We start from the raw sequence: 23,360 nt of genomic DNA on the forward strand, positions 1-23,360 counted from the left end.
ATCTGCTGTGTGTGTCTAAATCACCAAGCTATTATAGTTATTATGATAGGTGGGCTATCGCCATTTTGCACCAGCGCAGATAATGACAGAATACCTCCATGCATAATTCACAAGGGACGCGTGGCCTGACACTGGGCGAGCCGTGTATTATTGTGCTCCACACAGACAAGGGCTGTCCAATATTTATAGTCATCTAACAAGGCTCAATGCAGCAACAATGCCTTGACATGCCATTCAACAAGAGATTATTAATAGATTACTGCACAAATTATTGCATATAAACTTTAACTTTTGAGGTATCACTTACAATCTAAAATGTGAACTCATAAGTGAACCAAGGAGGTCGACTTTACACAGAAGTACGTGCAGATTTTACTCCTCGATGATGAATAACTTCATTACACTCAAGTAATTTAACATATGCTCACTTGAAAATGATCAGACAACAAGAGTTTAAACATATAACCAGTGGCTTGCATGGTGTACATATTATGCTCCAGTCAGTATTTGAAGTTTGCATGGTGGACTGAGTTCAAGGAGATTTATGAGGTAAGAATATAAAACGTGCCTGTGCACAGGAGACAGTTAGGCGGTGAGTGAATAAAGAAAATGTTGTGGTACTTAAAGCAGGAGTTTATATGCGAGAGTCTGCAACTTTGGACACAGAAAAAGATGGATGATTTCTGAAAGCAATAGGTGCAGAAATACAGAAAAAGAAATATTGGTAATTCAGTTATTCACTGTGCACAGTGTTTGTTTGCAGTTGACAGGGTAGTGGAAAATAAATAGAACCGGTCTTACACATCCACCTCCATACAGTATGCATCGCTCTGTTTTCTTGTGTACTTTACCTTGCATTAAAGTTGAATTCACCACGCCTCACCTTGGAGAACTGAACTGTTTGTATTGTGTGCAACAGTTGCATAATGTGACATAAAACTATGAAAACACATTCTATAATAAAACCATTAGCAATATTAATTGGAAGCCATGCCCTGTTGGCTCCATTAATGCCCCCTTGACTAAAACATAATCATGTGTGCAAAGTAGCCATGGTAGTATTAGCATAACAATACACATTTACATACGAATAATAATACCACAGAGTGCTAAGTATACCAGCAAATGAAAACCAAGAGGGCAGCTGATATATCAATGCACAAAAAATTCAACAAAATTCAGAAAACAGTCAGTGCCCAACAAATAACTTTTGAGCGAGATTAGTGAATATAATCACCGGATTGTGGATATGTATATTTTAAAAAAGCTTGATTAACTGATTAACTGACTGATATCTATATATATATATACCTCTTGTGCCATGATCAAATATTTTAATATTCTGCCTGAACAGCAGAATTTATTAAGTGTAAACTGTGTTGCTGGCACGCAGTCAGAAACAGTTTGGTCTCATCCGGTTGGACTCGCTGATGATTGATTGTACATGTTAAACTGTCACCGGCACTAACTGAGGCCTGGATGATGTGCAGTCAATCATCCGAGTGTTTCTAAAACAAGTTATGATTTTCAGTGAGTGGAAAGTGCTCTCTGAAATACATCACTTCCAACTAACACTTATATGTTTCCCTTTTAAATCATCTGTAGTGCTGTAAAAGGGTTGGTCATAGGAAAAGCGGCATATTCCTGTCAATTCAGTTCAACATGTTATTTCATGAGGTAATGAAACATGAGAAGTTGTTTTTTTTAGTTTGCAAGTTAAAAAAACAACATTTTTTTTCTTTGATTCCACTGTACTCCTTTCATTCACAGCCATACAAAATGAAAGGACAACTACACTATTCACAAGATGTGGAAAAAGTAACTGGAAAGGTCAGATTTCGTTTAGAGAATGACCAAAATCACAACACCATCTCTATCTTGTCATATAATTTCATATTTAAACATCTCCACTGCAAGATAAAGCCATATCATGCAGCTCCTTGGGCGCTGTGAATCTCATGTTATGGTTGAATGGGGGGCATTTTAGAGATATGGGGTATGAAACAGTTGACAGCCTAAATCAACCCCACCCCCCCCCCCCCCCAAAAAAAGAAAGGATAATCTAACTGATGATTTAATGGACTCATCAAGTCACTCTCAACTGCTTCCACTTCACTGGGTGGATGTATTACAATGTGTGTGAAGGGGAGAGGTTATTCGCCCAACACTGTCTCTCTCTTTGAGACCCCCCATGAGACCAATTACCAATACTCTGTGGCTCCACACACACTGACACACACATACACATGTGATCTTACACCACACAGACACTGTCACTGCTTGACTGTGTGATCAGAATAATCACGTAACATGAGCCCAATGTTATCAATATTTATAATTCACGGGAGACTATTTCAGGGAAAAGGACAGGTTTTTGTTTCAATATAAAAGACATATAGTCTGTTTAATAAAAACAGGACCACAAGAAATTATCAGTCAATTCAAAATGAACATTCAACATGTAAAAACACAAGAAAGAAGTGCTTAAAAACAGGAAGAGTGGCGTTAATGCTCTGTAAACCTGTAATAAGTCAGTGCGATGAAGAAAAAAAAAAATCTGCTGGAAGCCTCTTGTTGGCACCTCTTATGTTCAACTGGACACTAATCACACTAAGCAAAATGTAATAGGTCAACAATCATTGTTTTGTCAGAATTTTTTTATAAGCTGCAGTCAAGGCTGATTCATGCTTGTAATACACGATTTAGTTTAATTTTACTAAGCTGCACATAGACGTGTAGTTCATTCGGTATTCAGTTCAAAGAGTATCAGGTGCATCTAAAACCAATATTTTGACAATCTAATGTATATGAATGGCTTTCTGGACCTGTCATTCATCGGTTTCACATCCCTCATCTGTGATTAATACTATACACAGCTGATGTTCAAAAGAGAATGACATGGTCTGTTTAATGTGCAAATGAATAATGTTAATGCTCTATTACACAAAGAACATTGTGTAGGAGTATAAAATAACAGGCTGCTCATATAGCCCACGTATATGAATACATTCAGTATATGGGTAAAATATGCAAGCAGACACATGATTGATTGGTGACAACGATGCAATGTGACATGGAGTGAGGCCCCAGGGCTGAGGGTTTAATTAACTGGTAGGACAGGAGCTGCCTGGTCGAGCTATCACTATATATCACAATGACTCAACAATATCCATACAACACCCGAAGCAAATATACACACAGAGGCCATCTGTTTATAGCACCAAGCAGCTAACTTGTGTGACATTTGCATTCTTTGCTGCTGCGACGTAGCAATTTGTTGTTGTTTTTTTTGTTTTTTTATCATTTTGTTGGTTCTTCTGTCAAAAAAACACAAAGACACGTGAGAATCTGTTACCACTCGGTAAAGAAAAAGACAAAAGGAAAAATACGTAGAACCAATTTGGGAAGTTTGATAGTGAATGATCAAACTGGACGCAAACTGTAGTCAACTGTAACACAACGTGGCCATCAGTGTGTTTATTGTGACGTTGGGTGATGGTTTCTGCCCAGTCCACATCACTCTTCACTGTTATTGTACTAAAGTCTAGTCTTTATTACTTTTTGCCTCATATTGCTGATATTGTAACAAAAGGGGCATATGATAAGGGTATTGCAATGACAGGACCATATGGAGACAATTGATGCATAAAGTACACTGGATTGTTCCGCGCTGAATGTACTCTAGTGATGTATGACATGTATACCTTAAAATATTCTAATACGAATATATAATAACCCTCTGCCAAACAAATCAATGTCATATTTATATATCGTTACCAGATTCAGTTAATTAAATCCATCAGACCAGGTATTTGTTCTTATTTATTACCAAACATGTTAAGAATGCGTTTTGAAGAAAAATGTCCATGTTTTTATTTTTAACTTAAGATTTCGTACTTTTTTTTCCCCTCTGTTTATTATAAATGTATTTTGTGCAAGCCTGCTGGAAAACATTGGGGCATACCTGTCATCATTTATCAACAGCTCGTAAGAGGGGAGGAAAGAAAATAATAAAACATCATAAAAGTGGCACCTATCACTTTACATTACAGTCACTGTCTTCTTTTTGTCATGAATCACGTCATATACAGTAAACAGCAGTGTGTGTGTGTGTAAACAAAAAATAGCCAGCGGAGATACCCGAGGGTAAGAAATTCATAGCAACTACCAGCATGTCAGCACCGCGAGGGGGAAAAAAAAAAGGCATCTCCATAAATTCTTTTGCACAAAAACTAGAAAAACCGCTTTAGAAGTTTATGAATGGTTTAGTTAATATTATTTTGGTGGATGACTGCATTTATTACTAATCAATTTCCCAGATGTCCTGATATGTTCAAGAGTGAATTCCAAAAAACTTTCATCATTGCCAAGTCTTACAAATCTGAGCAAGGCGAACACTAACAAGTGTGATGCAAGTTTAGCGTAGTTAGATCAAATGTGTACCAGGAATGCGAGTGAAGCCAACTGAATGATTAAACGTCCAACCCCCTGGTTGGTGTTTCATTCATGTACAAGGTGCTGCTTAAGTGGTTTGCAACTGTCCGCGACAAGGCGGGGCTACAGAACGATCGCACAGCAATCCCCTTCTCAACAGCAGTGCATGCATAGATTGCAGTTTTGAACTATCATCTTGCTCAAACACATTCAACTGAAGCGTTCAGATGTTTCCCTGAACCTAACAATGACTGCGACTCGCGCTCAGATAAAGATAACACCCTCATCACAACTCTGACCTTGAAGGATATGCGTCATCTTAACCGTGTCCATAAAGTTAATGGTACACACTAAAGGACTACCTCCAGCATTTAAAATCTGATATGGTGTTAAAGGTTAAGATTGAAGTTTTCAGATGACTTATATTACCCACAATTCCTTCAGGGATATTGTTCAACCCACTTAGTTATCAATGTCTGCTTTTCCAAACGTATTCCTGTTTTAGACCAGTCCACCAAGCTTGAAATGGTTCATCAGGAAACCAGTTGAAAATACAAAATTTGGCCAAGATGTGGAATTTTGGACATGTTCATTTAGAGTCAATGTGTGAACAGTGCAATGTCAGACCTCACCCGTGACTCTCCAACTCCTTGCTTTGCTTACGTACGCAAGGTGAGACGTCAAGACTGCGGCTGTCAGCAAGAATCTATCTACATTGTCAGTTTTATATCGTCATATGATTCTCGCTACCCAGGATAACGGCTGACTCATTGGGTTACAATGCAAATATAATCGACTTGGAAGCATCCAGTAGAGATGATGAAAGTCACAATGAGAAGTGTAATCATTGCATTCAGTTATAGCTCTTAGGAAGGCACTGCCCTGAGATCAAGCCATTGGCCCACAGGAAATAAACTTGCGAGCTTTATTGTGTTCATCTAAATCTTCCAAGAAGCATTTGTGAAGAATATGATGCTTTGTGAGGCTCAGCACACTATAGTGCATGCACTGCTTTATGTTTGAATGAATGACTCCAATCAATCCCTTGTTCTGTCTTTTTGTTTTGCTCTCAAAATGCAGAGAGTTTCAGTATTCATGTCGGCATCCAGGGCAACGATGCAGAATAAAGACTCAAAGTCTAAACAGACACTTTTTTTTTTTTAATCCTCTTTGCATTGTCAGTACATTATTACGGCGTGAGGTTAATGTTGGTGAGGTTCACACCATTAAAGTGAGGGCGTTTTTGCAAAAAAATAAAAAGGACGAAGTGCAGAGTAGACCCGTAAAGACAAAAACAACCTGCTGCAATACTGCACACTTGGACAAACAACCTATCGCCCACATACCCTCCCCTCCACAGGTTCAACATCTTATCCTTAAACTGCTCCAGGCATTGATTTCTTTGGCCTCAGGGTTTGGTGCCTCAGGAGAAAAAAATCACTCATATTCCTTTTCTCTCACTTGCCCTCTCAGTCTTTGAGTCTTTCTCCCCTGCCTGACTCACTTTGAGCTTTCAAAGTTCCCTCAGCAATGACTCTTAAGGACGTCACTAAGCGGACAGTAATTTGAAAGCAGTCCTGGCTCTGTCCTGCATATTAATAGCCCTGGACTGAAATCTTCATCACCACCTGGGCTTTCAACTTTCCCTTCATTACTTGCTTTACCCCCCCCCCCCCTTAAGACATTTTTAAATATTTCTCAACATTTTATATACACCAACTCTGTTTATTTACCAAATTTTAACGCGTCACTGGTCCTTATTTTCACGTCGGATTCCTTTTCTGCTTCTATCTTTAATGTAGGTTCCTTTTTCATCCGTGAGCCCTTTCTGTCCTGCCAAATTCACAATCTCTCATCTTTGTCCAATCTGTGAGGATTATTTTCAATATTACCTGCATGGGAGAAGACATAATGTACAAACTGGACTCAACTCAGGACTGCGGGGTGCTGGGGTTGATCCAAACCTAAGGCCAGTTATACCATAGAAACATCACACGTCCATCACATGGCAAAACACAGAGAGACACACAGTCACACACTCACTTTCACACCTACACTGCAATTTGTCACAAGTGCAACATTTAACAAGTCATTAAATCTGTTAATCGCAGATACCAAGAATTATTTCCAGCTTAGCTTTGCAGTGATTGGTGATGGGCTGGGGTTGGGGGGGGGGGGTGTTTAGGACAGGAGCTGATGTTGCTTGTACATTTTTAAAAAAGGGGGTGTGGGCTTCGTTTGCTATAATGCGACTTGAAGCACATTTCCAACTATGGAGAGTAATGAAAGCTCTCTGACGAGGTGCATATGAATGTAATAACAGCAACACATGATATCACACATATCAATGTGTGATATTATAAATAATCAACACTTTTGCTTTAAGGCATCTCCACAGCGATCAATGTTCTTCGCCATAACTGCTGTGAATTGCAGTTGGCAATTTTTGAAACCAGCTTACTTTAATCCTGTTAAATGGAAAACTTTTCTCCCCAGCACTGATTACACTGCCAACACCCACAAAAAACACACTCGTATACACTTAATCAACATACCTGCGAAAGACCAGTAGCAGAGGACATTGCATACATGTGCATCTGTACGCACATGCACAGCACACGCACGAAAAGAAAAGGAAAATAAAAAGAACACGCCAATGCTGGATATTTAACTGCATTCTAAAGACCGTCCCAGCATTTGAGTTTTGTCAACAAAACATCTCAGCATTTCTGCATGGAAGAATGCACGCTCAACTTTTTTTTTCTCCCCCAACCATTCCCATTGAATTGACAGCAAAACAGAGCCCATAATCCCACATAAATGCATACTAATAACCACTTTCACTGACTCAGAAAAACAAGCAGCAAAATCGAAAAGGGGCACTGAACCAAATGATGCACACAGACAGTCAAAGTTTTCTTCCTGGTTGAGTTTGGCACAAAGTGAAGCCCCTTATGCACTTATCAAACAAAAACATGTTGACACCGAAGAGGGAGGCAGACTGAAAAAAACTCCCAAAAAAAACATGTTTCTGTGACGAGCAGTGCGGTAAAGAGTAAATACAAATGATACGCAATCCCTTATGGCCATTCTGTCACACAGCTCCCACCTTGTTTTGACCTGTAATTACAGCGCTTCCTTGGGCCTTTTATTGAATTATAGCCCGTGAAAAAAATAAGAAAACAAAGCAGCATGAACCACCATAGTGGCACATTTTAACAAGAAGCTGTCTGATAAAAAAAAAAGGGAAGCCAGAATGAAATAAACACAAGGAAATTATGATGATGGACAATATATCTTCTGAAGGCAAAAAAAAAAAAAAAAGATGTTCAAATAGCCATCAGGTGTTCTGTTATATATTATATAACCTCTAGAGAGATATTACCTTGCACAGTATTGCATGATAACCTAATTTCCCTGTCCTTTCTACTCTTTTTTTCCCCCACACCTTCTCTTTCTTGCTCTCTTTTTTATCTCTCAGTCTCTGTTTTGTCTCTTTTTCTCTCTTATTTTCTTTCCAAAACACGCTCTCTGTGTTTTTTGCCCCGTGTCTGCCTCTCTGGCATGGTTTGGTTGGTTCTTATCTATTCTCACCACTATCTGGTGTTGGGGGAAGATAAGCATGCATTTGCATGTTTAATGAACCAAACAACCCCGATTCCCCTCAGCGTGAAGATGCACAAATACACAGAAGTGCAACACACAATCACACTGCTGCTGCTGCTGCTGCTGCTGCTGGCCCTGCAGCCCCGAGTCTCCTTGCTCCTGACATGGAGTCACCAGCTGGTGACTCCTTCAAGAATAAATATACAGAAAATACAAAGCAGCAAACATTCGAAAGACATTTCTCAGGCTAAGCAAAAAGAAAAAGAAACAGTCAAAATATAAGAACAACTATGCAGTATTTAGGTTGGTACTTTGTTTGATCTTGACATTATGAGTGAATAATTTATGTCGACAAAAAGCTGAACCAGACTAACATATTGGAAAATGTCATCATTTCTTTAATAAACGTTCTGACTAAAATATAAAACACCAGCAGGTCTACGCTGTTGCAGATTGCAACTGAATCCTAAACTCAGATTTGTAAGAAAAAACTCGATCTGTGTGGCAGTTCTACATTTTGGAATTAAAAAGATCCACATCTTTCCCAAAAGTCAACACAATCTAAGCAACACACACTTGGGACAAAACTTCAGCTTCTATTCACAGTTGTTTCTAAACGATAGCATATTTACCCAATTTTACTTAAGTCTTGAACATCTTGACATCTTTGGATATACAATGTGCTAATGTTATGTTACGAGCTCTGAAGAAACGTTTGTCATTTGGCACTATACACAAGTAACTTTACATCCAGAACAACTGTGGCTCATTCAGTTTCATTTAATTCGTAGCGTATAGAGGGTTTTGATGACAATGCGTTTAATGAAGAATGTTTATCGTTTGTTAGTTCTTTTCTTAATGGCTCCAAATGTTCGAAGATGAATGCTGTAACCCCAATATGACTGATGTGCTCAACCAGGAGCAGAACAAAATGATGGGTCAGCCAGAGGCCGGCGAAAACAATCAGGCCCAATCCCCTTTTGTAACCCCAAACATCAACCTCAATGCTCTCTGCTGTTAAAGTAAAGAACCATTTTTATAAAGGCAACGTTTCAGTTTTATCTACATTCACAACTCAACAGCAATGACTTGAGGAACACAATCAAGCCTTAATTTCTCTACATCTTAATTTCTGGATCTGGAATAAAGTGTAAATTCTCTAAGATTATGAGAAATCATACTCGTCTGTTAAATATAGCCTTGCCTCTGATGGGGATGTCGGTAAATGCACAAGGGTAATATTTGTTTGCATTCTTGCATTTCAGTGCCATCTTTTCTGATGTCATGAATGGTGTGGAAGAAAGAACATCTTCCCCAGCTTCTTTGCAGTCACTTGTTTTTTTCCCACATTTTTCACCAGGCACTTTTATGTTAATAGTTGTATTGACTCTCCATATCTTTTTGTGACAAAGCCCTTAATTGACTATTGTTGATGACATTTCATGGAGATAGAGGCGATTGTGCCTTCTTTTCCATTTTTTTCTATTATGTATGGTATTTAGCACATTCCTTTTCAGAAAAAAGACTTCTTTTTATTGTGTGTATACAGTGTTTACTCCTTAAGGCCTGTTCACGGGTAGTTTCCTTTCAGCAGTGTGCAAATCCAGACTTGCCACTGAACCGTTGCTATGCTGCTTCCTGTTGAGGAGCTTTCAGTTTCTTCTTTAAAATCACTTTCTCAAAACCCAATTTTTATTCCAATAACCCTTTAGTCTGTGTTTTAAATGAATGTATGTTGTTATTAATTTAGATTCCTCTATTTATAGCTTAATTACTTACTTAAAAACTGAAAAAAATATATAATTTACACATATTACACATATAGCAAAATTATTATGAGTCTTGGATAAATTAGGTGAATGATGATGATTATCTTGTTTTTTTTTAATCATTTAACTTCCTGGTACATTTCATGAATGCTTCAACCAAATAAGAAAATCGGAAAGACATCGTCAAACAAGCCTGATTCAAAATCCTCTGAATCATGTCCTGAAAAGATTCAATGTTTGGTCACACTAATCCTATGTTTTTTTATCGCAAAATAAAGAAGTTAGTGACCCTTCTTCTTCACCACACAGACAAAGCTGAAAAACTGCCCCAGCTGGCCATTGGAAACAAATAGAAATAACGCAAAGTGGCAAAAGAAAAAAAGTAGCACCCAATCTGAAGTCACACACACACACGCACGCACGCACGCACGCACGCACGCACGCACGCACGCACGCACGCACGCACGCACGCACGCACGCACGCACGCACGCACGCACGCACGCACGCACGCACACACACACACACACACACACACACACACACACACACACACACACACACACACACACACACACACACACACACACACACACAAAAAGCCAAGATGTAATTTAAGAGCAAAGATGGATGGATGTGGGGGAAAGTTGAAACAACACAGAGAGAAGCAGACAGAAAGATAGACAGTGAGGGCGACAGCACCGTGAGAGATGTTACCACCTGCCACCATTTTTCTCCTCTCCTCTTGGAAACGCATCATCAGTCATTAGGTAGGAGCATGACTTGCAGGTATCATCATCACTCACACCGACACATACATACACATACCAGCCCCAAACACAAGGCGTATTTTAAGGTATAATGCAGAAGCCTATAATTTGAGTTCTCTCTATGCAGCATTTTGCTGAGCTTATAAAACCGCCTGCAGCTAATGGTTGTGATGGATCCCTCTATTATCACCCTACGCAGGAGAAGAGAGTGAGGTATAGTGAGATAAAGGAACGTAATATGGATAGTATTTTAGCCGTGGCAAAAACAGCAGGGTGGCCAGGGACAGAAAGAGAGCATGAAAAAAAATGTTGTAAAATGATAACCACATGATGAAGTCTAAAAGCTGTCTGAGTGTGATCGACCTGTCCAATAAATTAAACCCAACATAAAACTATAATCAGCCTGGTGTGGACTTGCTGTAGATAAACTCATTTCAAATTAATGTGACGCAATAATGAAGAGCAAAGATGATTAGAAGATTCTATACTAAACCAATGTCGGTTATTATGTTAAAACTCTGATCAAATTATGATTGTTTTAGTAGTGAAGGTGACAATGGAGATAATATGTGAAGTCCACCACAGTTGTGCAGAATATTACATACCACTGCAGCATCTTGAAATTGTGCACATACATTATGTGATATTTTTTTCTTATGAGAATTTGTTGGTATTATTACATGCATGTCTCCGTATATGCATGATGCTCACATAGTGACCTTTACAAAACTTCACATGCTTTGTGTAAACTGTTATTTGTGAGGACCAGCATTGCCAGGCATTTATTGATTTGACATTCTGTAGATCAAAAATATGAAATAAAGCTGAACATATGATCATATCACCATTTAGTGAATGTTTGTAATAAACCTGGCAAATGTATTTAGTTTTTGTTTTTTTTGGTGACGTTTGCTGAGCATAAAACGGACATCCATTAATTTACTTAACATATATTGAGTGTCTGGTATAATAATCCTACATTCCCCACCTGGCAACATTGGCAAACACACCTGAAGAATAGGAGTTATATGCTAAAGTTAGTCTTCTGCTTGCCTAGTTTCCCTTATCTTCAATTCCCCTTATCTGTACTTAACTAATATATGATTGATCTTACACACAAATCAAAAAGAAAATCTACCTTAACTGATTCCCTTTTTACCTTTTGTATGGATTATATCAATGATGAAATCTCAAATCCCATAAAAAACCCCAAATAGGTCTGTGATGTTATAATGTTCACCAAGTCGAATGACAAGGGAGCGGTCTCCAATATAATCATGTTAATTTTCAGAATGAGATTGCCCTTTTCCATCTTTTATTAAATCGGCATGGGAACAGGACCCAATATGACAACCGATTAAGCTATTTGGGATGGGATACAGAGGAGAGTCGTGACATTCACTTATCCAATTTCCAAAGTCGTACATCCTTTTTCTTACCAACAGGTTAACCCTGTAAGATCACAGAGATACCTCAGATCCATATTTTCTGCATGAAAGGAAAGGTTTGCAGCTGAATTTTAATACCTGTTCCACAGTGCTGAGTAAAATATGTCCAAAATCTCTTGTAAATCCATTTTTGGGAACGTTCCTAATGGGGCACTACTACCTGCTGGGATTCATAATTTTATTGCTTTCACTACTCCTTTGATGGAGGGAGCCCATGTCCAATTCCTCACTGGATGAGAGATGTGATTTTTATTATTACATTTGAAATTAAAGAAACACAGTCAGGGGTACACAACTACATTTTATGAAGGAAAGTTTTGCTTTGTTTTAGCTTTAAATGTAGATTGATATACATATCTCGGTTTATAGATAGGCTTAGTATGGCAGAGAGGTGTGACAAGACAAGACGAGACCGTATGACACACTGGATGATGAATTTGTATCATTATTAAAAGTTCATCTTGTCAACTTGATGGTGAAGTTATTGTTTCCCACAATATCATGAAGTGAACAGCTCAGTGCTCTCATGCAGAGTGAACTCATGCTCTGACCTAAAGAAGTCACCAAGCTCAAAGAAACTGAAGAAAAGAGGAGACTACAAAACATATTTCAACAACAGACAAAAAGAGGCCACTTTTTTCTTCTCACAATGTCTGTGTCACTGCCGATGTGTCCGGGGTCTTTTAGCCACTGTGATCAACTCTAAAGTGTGTGTGAACAGTAAGCCCGTACTGTTTGAATGTCTGCTCCTCAGGGTAGGGCAACTTTATAGTCCAGTAAGTGCGTTTGGCCCCCCCTGAGAAAAGTCTTGGAAAAGGGGTGAGAAAATGTATGTGTATGTGTGGTGTGTCATGTGTGGCACAAAGCGTAGAGCTGGTCCCTGCTGATGTGGAACTAAATGTCACAGTTTGATTAGAATAAATAGTCTTCTATGGGCTCAGGGACTGGGCACCAATGCACCATGAGGCAAGCGTTTTTGTGTGTGAGGTCTCTGGTGGCTCTCTCTCTCTCTCTCTCGCTCTCTCTCTCTCTCTCTCTCTCTCTCTCTTGGCCTCTCTTTCGCTCCCCCTCTCACACGCGCATATGCACGTGCACACTCTTGGACACACTGGCATTACCTTTCTCTGACCTACCCAGTGGGTCTTTGAGCAGATGTGTAAGTCTGAACAACACAATCAGAAAGCTGTTACTGCCTCAGGACATGAACTTTATACTCCCCCACCCCCCCCCCCCCCCCCCCACCCCCACACCACTCTCTCACTCCCCTTCTCTCTTTCACTTTGACGAGCACTCACTCATTCACTTCATCAACCCACAAAGTCTTTTGTGTTTCTTCATCTATATCTATGTCTACCATTCAAACAAGATGTGTTAACATGAGTGTCTAATACTGTAGCAACACATTATAGATCATAAATAGTTTATTGTTTCTATCTCTCTCTCTCTCAGAATGTATGCAATATGCATCCACCCCTTCACAGCCACTGTCAGTAAAACTTAAAGCCATATAGCGTAACAGACAGTCAGAGCTGTAGCTGAAAGCCATGAGAGACAGTGAGTGGACGTTTCTGTTATAATACCATTACCTCATTTTGTGCTATGACTGTAAAAACTCTGTGCTCTGCCCACTTCTCATGGTGGCTGGTGCTTCTCAACCAGCAGAACAATAAATGTGAAATAAACGTTTTGTTCAAAATTTGTTCAAAAAGTATTCATTTCAAATTGAGAATGACATATAGTCCATTGTGAACTCACGCATGCTTCGTCTCAGGTCAAGTAGTAACTTTTGTTTGGATGCCAGTCTTCATAATTTTTTGACATCATAATTCTTTTGACATTAAATTATATTGTTGACAGTGGCTGTTTCAGATCCTCACACAGTGAATAGCTTCTGTTCATGTGTGCCGGGCTATACTTTTAAGCAGAAGTGGGAGGGAACTATTTAGAGTAAATTGAAAGCAGCATACTTTGTATATTTTACAAACAGCATACTTAATCGAATCCAATGCTAACGTGATGTCACTCTTTGCCCCGACTGATTATTCAGTGCTATATTAAAGTAGGGCTGTGCTGTGTTCGTGCTCTCGCCTCCCAACAAGAAGGTCAAGGTCAAACAGTTTCTCTCCACAGTTCAAAAACATACATGTGAGGTTAATCGGTCACCCTGTGCTGGACCATGGCTGTACCCTGCCCTCGCTAATAGTCAGCTGAGACTGCTTTTAGCGCCCCACGACCCTGAAGAAGACAAAGAGGTGTAGAAGATGAACGGATGGATATTGAAGTAAACGCAGAGATTTTAAGGATAAACTTTCTGCTGCAGCCATTCACATTTGCTTTATTATGTTCACTGATTTAGATTTAGAGTTACGCATATAGACCAAGGTGGCCATATTCAATTCCAAAAAGAAGGCATTGACTTAGAGTTGAGATACTCAAATAATACTTGAATGAACCGAAGGTTTATTCAAAGATGCCTGGTAATTCCAAGTTTGCTTCTTTCATATGGATAAGAAAAGAATCTATAAACACACAGAAATTCAGATGAGCTGATCTCATTTGTTAATTTCTGAACTGAAACAATGTTAGAATATGTAAATGACAAAGGGGGACCACAGTGTGGTCTCCGGCTTCAGCTTCTTTAATCCTTTGTAAACGCTTGGGCTATTTTTGTCTGAAGCTAATGCCAAAACTAAGATGTAGCTAATAACTGAACCGAGCTGGAGAACAGCCAACCTCTAACTCAAGGGAAGTCCACCCTGTCACTCCAAGCCAATAGCAGGTGGTTTATCTCTGACCCCAACAGTATCCCAGGTGATCTTAATCACTGACCCTCCTGGCCCTTTCCCAACACGTCAATGTCTCTGACAGGTTCACAGCACATCCTGAATCATAGCTTTAACACTTCTACCGATACAATGAAATAACGTTTAGAATATCTGTTGAGTTTTATTCGAAACTTTAACAAATATGTCTCAGACTGCATTCATTGTAATACCAGTGCTGCATTCTTGATTCCATTCAATTCAAATCAGTGTCTTTTGATAAACAATACCTTAATGTGTTGTTTTGTGTGTAATATGTGTTCATTTTCAATATCAATATGTGATATTGTTTCAGTGTATCTGATTTGGCACATACTTTTTAGAAGCTCACACTTCACTATTATTTGTACTAAACAATACTTTTTTAAGCACTCCGTACAATGTCATGTATATATAATGTACCCATCATATCAGTCACACATAAGGTTTTGTTTTAGATCTCGTCAAATCGTATTTACATTTTCTATACTATCATTTAATTGCATTTTATTTTTTAAACATTCAGACCTAGAATACATTCAGGTTGAGCAATATGATTTCTTCTCAAAAAGTATAATCATAGGGTTTACTGTTCTGTGTTTACTGATTATCTTTTATAACAATATAGCCCCTAACTGCTCGTGCAAACAGGCAGCCTTCACCTTTGAATCTGGCTCTCAGTGTTTGCCCCAGTTCTCTGGGATTGGCTCCAGCCCCCACGATGCTAAGCCGAATGGAGCAGTATAGAAGATGGCTGTATGGTTGAATTAGCTGTTTTGATAAGAGAGATTAGTTCCAATATTTGCCGAACAGGGTTTTATTTCTGTCAAATTAAATCCTTATATGTAATAGATGTCAATCCCATATACGAGGCAGCAAAATTCAATGTCTGCAGCATTTAAATGAACCATTCAACTGCAGTATATAAAAGCTAATAGTGTCATAGACTGTGGCTTCTGGCACACATGTTTTCTGTGATTCTTGCATGTTCTCTTAGAGCCAATCTTATTAGTGAAGACACCACAGCATCTGGCCCTGATGTTCACGTGCACTTTTGCAGGTGTGCATATGATTACATACATGCCAGGTGGGAATGTCCATGCCTGTGTGTGAGCGCGCCATCATCTAAGTTCAGGCATAAACATATTATTGTTTCTATATGTTTCAGGTGGGAAATTTGTTTACTATCCTGCTTCCTGATATATACATAATAACAAGTTGTAAAACAGCAGGAAGAAATTAGGCCTGAACCAAGAACATGCCATTAACATAATAGACAGAACCACATGTTGTGACCCATGTGCATCACACTGTATATACATGACAGCAGGTTGCACATTTGATATGGCCAACAGGGTTTAATGAGTTATGTGCTGCCTATACTTGGGATCTAATAATGGTAAAACACACAATTGAGGAATTTAAATTGTCAAGTAAGTAAATATTTACAACTGAGACATCTCCAGAAACATAGTGAATAGGAAACAATAACTAAAGAACAAACAAGGGTGGAAGAATTGTTCATACAGTACAACCTCTATTTCATTTCTGTTTTTTATTAGTATTGAGACAGGGAATGTGCATTTTAATAATTTAACTCTATAAGTAAAATATATGGATATGACAAGATTGTACCATGTACTCACTGAGGAGTTTTGTGTACATTCGTTATTATGTGTGGAATGAATAACACATTTAAAAAAAAGAAAAACAGCACTGTAAGTAATTACACGGAAAAAGAGACGGAGACAGTTACGATAATTAACAGTGGCAAAGCATTTATAAAATGTAACAATGAAACTCACAGAGGACGGAGAGATAGATGTGTAGTGGAGGAAAAATACAAGCATGACAGAAAGCGAGACAATGCAGTGGAAAAACCAATCGACAGCCCCCCCCCAAAAAAAGAATAAATCTGTGAGCCTATTCTTTGTCAGCCACGTTGTAATGACAGCTATCTATTAAAAATCTCTCGCTTCTTTATTCTCTTTCCACCTTTTGTGTCGCCATCCTCCTTCTTTTCATCTCACTGTTTCTCCATTGCCTCCACCTCCTGCACAGATACTCCCATGTCTCTTCACTAAACACTAACAATTCCATTAAGCACAACAAAACACTCATTTGGAGGTCACATTTGTTTCGCTCAACTTCCCTTGTCATTGGCATACCAACTGAGGAGCTGCATGCTGCGGCTTTGATTCCTGTTATCTGACATGACCTTTCCGCTTCAAAATAATTGGCAAATTAATGTGAAGCTTTACATGCTACTCGTAGCTTTCTTTAATGATTTGTCTTTATAGCAACTGCAACTGTCTTTCATTTTTTTTTTTATTAATGAACATACCTGATTATATCTATAACATCACATCTACATAAATACTCTACAATACTACCCAGAAGGCTTCATGCTGGTACTATTTTCTGTTTGTAGCCGGTGGAATAGGACAGCCAAATAATTCAATTTAGCGAGTGAATCCATAAACTTATGTGACATCTCATCTGTGGCCTTGATAATCTACTGCCTCAAGTCACGATTTGCTTCATAGCCAGATTCACATTATTTTTTTCCAGCAGTTTGGGGGCAACGCTTTAATGAACCAATAATGTCAGCTGCAATGCACAGCAAGGTCACTGGAAGTCGAACAGGGTGAGATTTATAACAGAACTGAATAAGGGGGAAACTTTTGAAATCTGTAAACTATGGAAATGAATCATAAGAACAATTTATATTATGTGCATTGGATTTGTAGCTGGCTATTTTGTTTGGAGTTTTTAACATGACTTTGTCGATAGACTTTCTTAAAACTAGTTCACAATAGTGAAACTATTGCCACTGATTTATGTCATATATTAGTTTTATTTTAAACAGGACAGTTTTCTTTAGCCTCTCAGCCTTTTTCTCATTATCAGGGAGTATATGAATGTATTTCTGTTATGAAACCTCCAGTTGAACAATGAACACGCCTGTCTGCGCTGTCAACAATCCAGCCACCATCCATCGGGTTTTTAACAGTCTCCCAGCTAAATGCAATCTCTTGGCCACATAATCAGTTAAGTGAGCCTGGAAGCATGACTTGGCCTGTGAGCTACTCTTGAACCTCACAGTAGGACAAGCAGCTCCTATGGTGACATGAGCGCTCGTGCAGAGAACGAATCCACTTCAAATGTATTCTCCTGTAATTACAAACGGTTCTCAAGTCGTAGCATCTTAAATATATGTAAAAGTACATTTTGTATATTTTTTGATGAGGTAGCAAAAAAAACTGTTGCTATGCTAGTGAGGTAAATGTGTAAAACAAGCCAAATCTGTCTTTACTGAAGATTACCTTCTTGCTTTCTTAAATGAAACATTACCCATTTTTAATTACTACAATTTAAGACTTAATTAAAAAATGTATATAGTTAGCTGCTGGAATATATTTCCATATATTAATGGAAATTAATATATTGCATATATAGAATTAATGAAGTATACAAAATAAAGTAGCAAAACATTTTTAAATTGAACTTCAGAGCAAATGACCATGAAACTGACTATAAATTATCATTAACTATAACTAACAGTATTCATCCACAAACCCAATCGCCATTGTGTGCATTGCAAACAGTCTGTTTTTCCACTTCATACATTTCAAAGTGTTGGACATGTTTCTCTGCAACTTATTATATGGCTTCTTCTCCCCCACACATATTTCTTTGTGCTATTAGAACAGTGAGTTCTGCTTTTTGCTTCACAGTCTCCCTCAAACATGACACGTCAAATATCCAACAGTAATAAGCTTCGTTCAACTCAAACAAAGAAAATGAGCTGATCAAAAAAACACTTTGTATTTGACCACTGAGGCAGTGCTATGTAGTCTACTTCCAGATATTTCTGAGCCATTTCTCCAAGAGTTTTGTCTCCAGTATTCAACCAACTATATGCAAACAACACCTGGATTTGGAAACGTTCAGTGATAATGAATATTATCAATAAAATATGAGAAAATTTGACAAATCGACATCGAGACAAATATTCTGTGGATTTGTTTTTCATTCATATGCCTCTCGTGAGTGTAAAGTCATTCTCACAAAAGTTACTTAAATACTAAATAGAACATAATAGAGGCCGTATGCCCTGAGCTTTTAAAAAGAATAAACTTAATCCTTGTACTTCCTATGGGATAAAGCCTGGATGCAATGTCTTTGTTGACAAGTCCACATAATGAATGAAATGACTTCCATGAACATATGCAGCTTGTTGTTAAACTGATCTTCCTTGCAGAAAAATGCACACATTTTGATTATGAATGAGATGCCATTCTTAATATTTCATCATTTGGTGCTGCATCACTGTTTGTGTTTGGCATCTCTATAATGGTGAAAAATAGATGGATGCTAATTGAAACACTTCAACCAGAAATTCGGTGGTATGCCCTTAAAACTAAACTGAAGGCTTGAGCTACACAGCCAGTCAGCCAGAAAAGACAGCAGGAGCAAACGCTTCCCACTGGCTGCCACTTACCACTAATGTTAGAAAAATGATAAATTAGTCCCGCCATGCTATTTGGAGGCAATGTGTTTGTATGTGGGTGTGTATGTGTGCCCGTGCGTGCTTCTTTTCCTGTAAAGTGTTGTGTCGCATGCCAACAGTTCACAGTGTGAACAGATGTTAGTCGGTAATGCCCTGGGTTTCTGCACCACAGTCAGGCATTTTTTTAGGGTCCTCAGCTCTAAGGAGGAGTCCGTGGAGATGCCTGAATTGCTTTATCGAGCGGAACACAACTAAGGACACGCAGGCTCGCAGCAGCTGCCAAGAATACACACAGACATGCAAACACAAACAGAGCGCTTGCTCCGAGCATGTGCAATACAAACTCACAAGTGGAGGGGATGCAACCATCCACACATTTGGAATAATAGCACAAACAGAGACACAGACATCGATGAGGTAACAAGTGCTCTTAAGTTCACTCTTACTCTGACAGGCTTCTAACAAAGTAATGGACCTACTGCTGAGTGAATATTGTGGCTGCAGCTTTAAGCCCACGGGACTCTTTGTCTGAGAGAATATGGACTGGCATAAAAGGAGAAATTCTACTTTACAAGGACAAAATGAGAGTAAGCTTTTAATCTCATGCCACAAAATGCTATAGAGAACAATAGCTCCCGATTGTTTGTCTCTCTAACAGAACTATCTCCATTTTAATCATGAACCAGCTATCTTGACTGTGTTCATTTTAACACTGTCATTTATTATAACACCTATCTGTTCAGAGCCACAAACCACACTATATATAGCTGCTGCCTGTCACTGAGACCCTGATGAAGGGGAGGAAAATGAGTGGTGATGTTGGAGACCATGGGAAAGGTTACCGCTGTCTCTTTGAATAGCATCAAACTCCCTCTGATCATTCAGTTATATTACAAACCCCGATGTCTATACTCGGGCTTGGAGTCAGGCTTGGAATTTACATAGAAGATTATGGCAAAGGAAATAAAAATAATGTGAACATGTTTTTAAGTGACATGACAACAACAAGTACAATAAATGCACATCACAAGTTTGATGTGATGCATTGACACAGCAGACATTATATCTGATGTGATAATCATGATGCAGGCATGATACAACATGATTGCTGGCACCGGCATGTGCACAAGTACACATTCTCACAAGCGTAACTACACACAAACAGATGTACAATAGAGATTGCAAGAAAGAGGAGCTTTAGGGAATTTAACCAAGAGTTAATAATGGCTGAAGTGAAGAAAATATACACAGATATTCACAGTGGTACATACATTCAACAGGTCAGATCTTTTGAAAATAAAAACTCGAGGAAAAAAACTTCACTTCGGGGCAGATAGCACATCTACCATAACAGAGGCGTCAAACACATGAAACGACAGGCCAATAGAGTGAAGTGTAAAAATTAAACATTAAATTTAATTCCCCAATAAAACTAAATGTTTCTAATTCATTCAGTGGGAGCTACACTATATCAGTGAGTGGAGCAGACGTAGCGTAACACTCATAGCAGAGACACAAGATCAGTGATGCAGCAGGAAAAGTGAGTGACCTTGTTTTGGAGAAGTCGTATTCCAAAGTATACCAAGAGAATCAATATGTGGAAAAAATGCCGAAAAAGGTGACAAAAAAAACTAAAACAGAAGCTACAAACTTGTCAATCATATTTCACTGTATTTTGCACCAGGATATATTGTCAAAACTGGTATATTGTTGCAAATGCATGTATTTTCCTTTTGCATTTTCCTACATCGAGTTAAATGAAGTACTTTCAATGATATTGTGATTAATTATTTATTATGCCCTTAACTTGAGTTTCTACCCAGGAGGCAATCCAAGTGACGGTCACCTGCCCCAGGAAGTGCTCCGAGTCCAGTAAATAATGAGTCTACTGTGGATTGGGTCTGGTGTGTTAAAGAATCTAAAGGCCCCCTGCTAAATATAAGATATGGCTGTGGCAAAATACATATTTTGAGTCAAAAGAACAACTGTGTAATAAGACTTTAGTGAGATTGATCTATATTAGATTTGGAATATTCCTCGCTGAGCTGCATCAAACATAAAACATTTGAATGAAATGTAGAAAGCAGAAATTATATTAATTGGTCCCCAATGTGCTGAGCTCCGCTAGCTATATTGTAAAAAATGTGATGAAAAGTAATTTCTTAAAACAACATCACGATTGCAATACCGTGGTTTTGACTGAATCGTTTTGTAACTTGTTACTGTTTCCGTTAAGAGTTCCCATTGCTGATGTTGTATATTAATACAAATAACACAACTTAGTAAGTTTCCAGAGTACAGGTATGAATGATACTGAACATAAAAGAGAAAAGTGTTAAAACTTACATTTTGCAATGATGTTTGTGTGTTATTCACTGTCACACCCTCCACCCTGTGATTGTGGGTTGTGTCTAAACGTCTAAGTTTGTGTGATATCTTGCCTTCAGCGACTGTCATATCATTTGTGTGAACATGCGAGAGTGTGAGTACTTGCGCAGTTATACACTCACATCAGTGAGCCACTTTTCCATTTGCAATATGGTTCCAATAAACCACCGCAAACTCTCTGTTATTTACCAGACATAACAGCATTCACATCTGGGGGTGTGCATCTGTGTGTTGTTATTTTCCATGCGACTCCAGTGGTGTCCCCATCTGTCCAGATGATGAATGCATCCCTCAAAAGTATGAACACTGTCCTCATCTAGATGCATCACTCCACGGAGTGATCATGAGAACGTGCGTGACATGTATGGCGTAGTGCTGATATGCATGTGTGAGGGGAATATGTGTCGGGGTCGAACCTCTTCCATCATGGTAGTTTACACACATGTGTGGAAAAAACAGCCATGCAGACAGTAACCTAAAAAGCATAACAACAAACACACTGCCTATACAATCTAATAACAAAATGAAATCATGACCGCTCAACACTTGCAAACACAATTAAGTTTCAACTTATAAGGACAAACACACACAAACAGATCTTTGTCACCCACTCAAACAGCCACCACTACAAACAAAAGATGGGAATGTATGTTACCTGATAGCCCAACCCCCACCATTCTACTACTACTAACACACACACACACACACACACACACTGGAACACAGGGTTCCCATGTTACCTGATGCTGCTCATGCTGCCTGCCTCTGATCCCAGCTTGCATCGCTCCAGCTGGGTGGCAACAATCTGACGCTCAGCCTCCAGTTCCCTGGTCAGACGTTCAAACTGAAGCTCCTGAAGAGACAAGAGGAAGGAAAACAATGTGTTACTTACAACAAGAGAGAGAGAGAGAGAGAGAGCAAGAGAGAGAGATGGAGAGAGAGAGAGCGAGAGAGCGAGAGAGATTAGGCTTTCACTGTGAAACAGGTATAAAGACAGGCCGTTAAAATAGCTCAGGGCTGGTAGCTATGCAACAGTTAAATTGCAGTGGCATCATTAGCAGGAAGGTGACTGACAGGTAAGAAAAAGGTACTCAGGAGAGTGATAGCAAGTTTCTAAGCGTTCTAAATATGTGAGCAAAAAAGCCCTTTAATCTTAGCCGCTTGTGTGCAGCTTGAAGGTTGTCACAGGCAGAAGTCGAAGAGGAGTCCTGAAACTGGGTTACAAACTTTGATTCTGTATAACACGAGGATATTTGTGGAGTGTCTTTATGTAGCACATTTTGTAATCCCAGAAGAGTTTTTTCAGAGTTTCTTTTTTCGTTTGGTTCAATGTTTGCAAAGAGAAGTGGCATAATTGTGAAAAGCAGAACGAGAAGGAAACGACAAGAAAAGAAGAACGTAGGGCTGCTCAATTAATTGAATTTTAATCGTGATTACGCTTTTGGCTCCAGACGATCTCAAAATTCATATAATCGAGGAAAAACGATTAAGTTGTAGAGCCGATGAACGGGAGTCGGAGGCGACGTGTTGAGCAAGGAACTTTCTCTGTTTCTCCAACATGAGCGCACAACGCACACGCTGTTACACCAAAATGCTACCGACCAGAAACCCACTGTGGTGGTCAGTTAAAGTC

General features: G+C 38.9%; 1 protein-coding gene across 1 annotated transcript in view; it reads right to left on the reverse strand.

Moving 5' to 3' along the window:
• Nucleotides 1-23,360, reverse strand: part of ctnnd2a (catenin (cadherin-associated protein), delta 2a) — a gene marked incomplete at both ends in the record, with an annotated part of 202,698 nt that overhangs the window by 133,927 nt on the left and 45,411 nt on the right. Inside the window, one exon of the mRNA XM_080515267.1 lies at nt 22,468-22,580. Coding sequence (XP_080371393.1) covers nt 22,468-22,580 — 113 coding nt within the window. The remainder of the gene's footprint in view (nt 1-22,467; nt 22,581-23,360) is intronic.

The sequence above is a fragment of the Blennius ocellaris genome (assembly GCF_963422515.1).
Source record: "Blennius ocellaris genome assembly, chromosome: 19".
Taxonomy (NCBI): Eukaryota; Metazoa; Chordata; class Actinopteri; order Blenniiformes; family Blenniidae; genus Blennius; species Blennius ocellaris.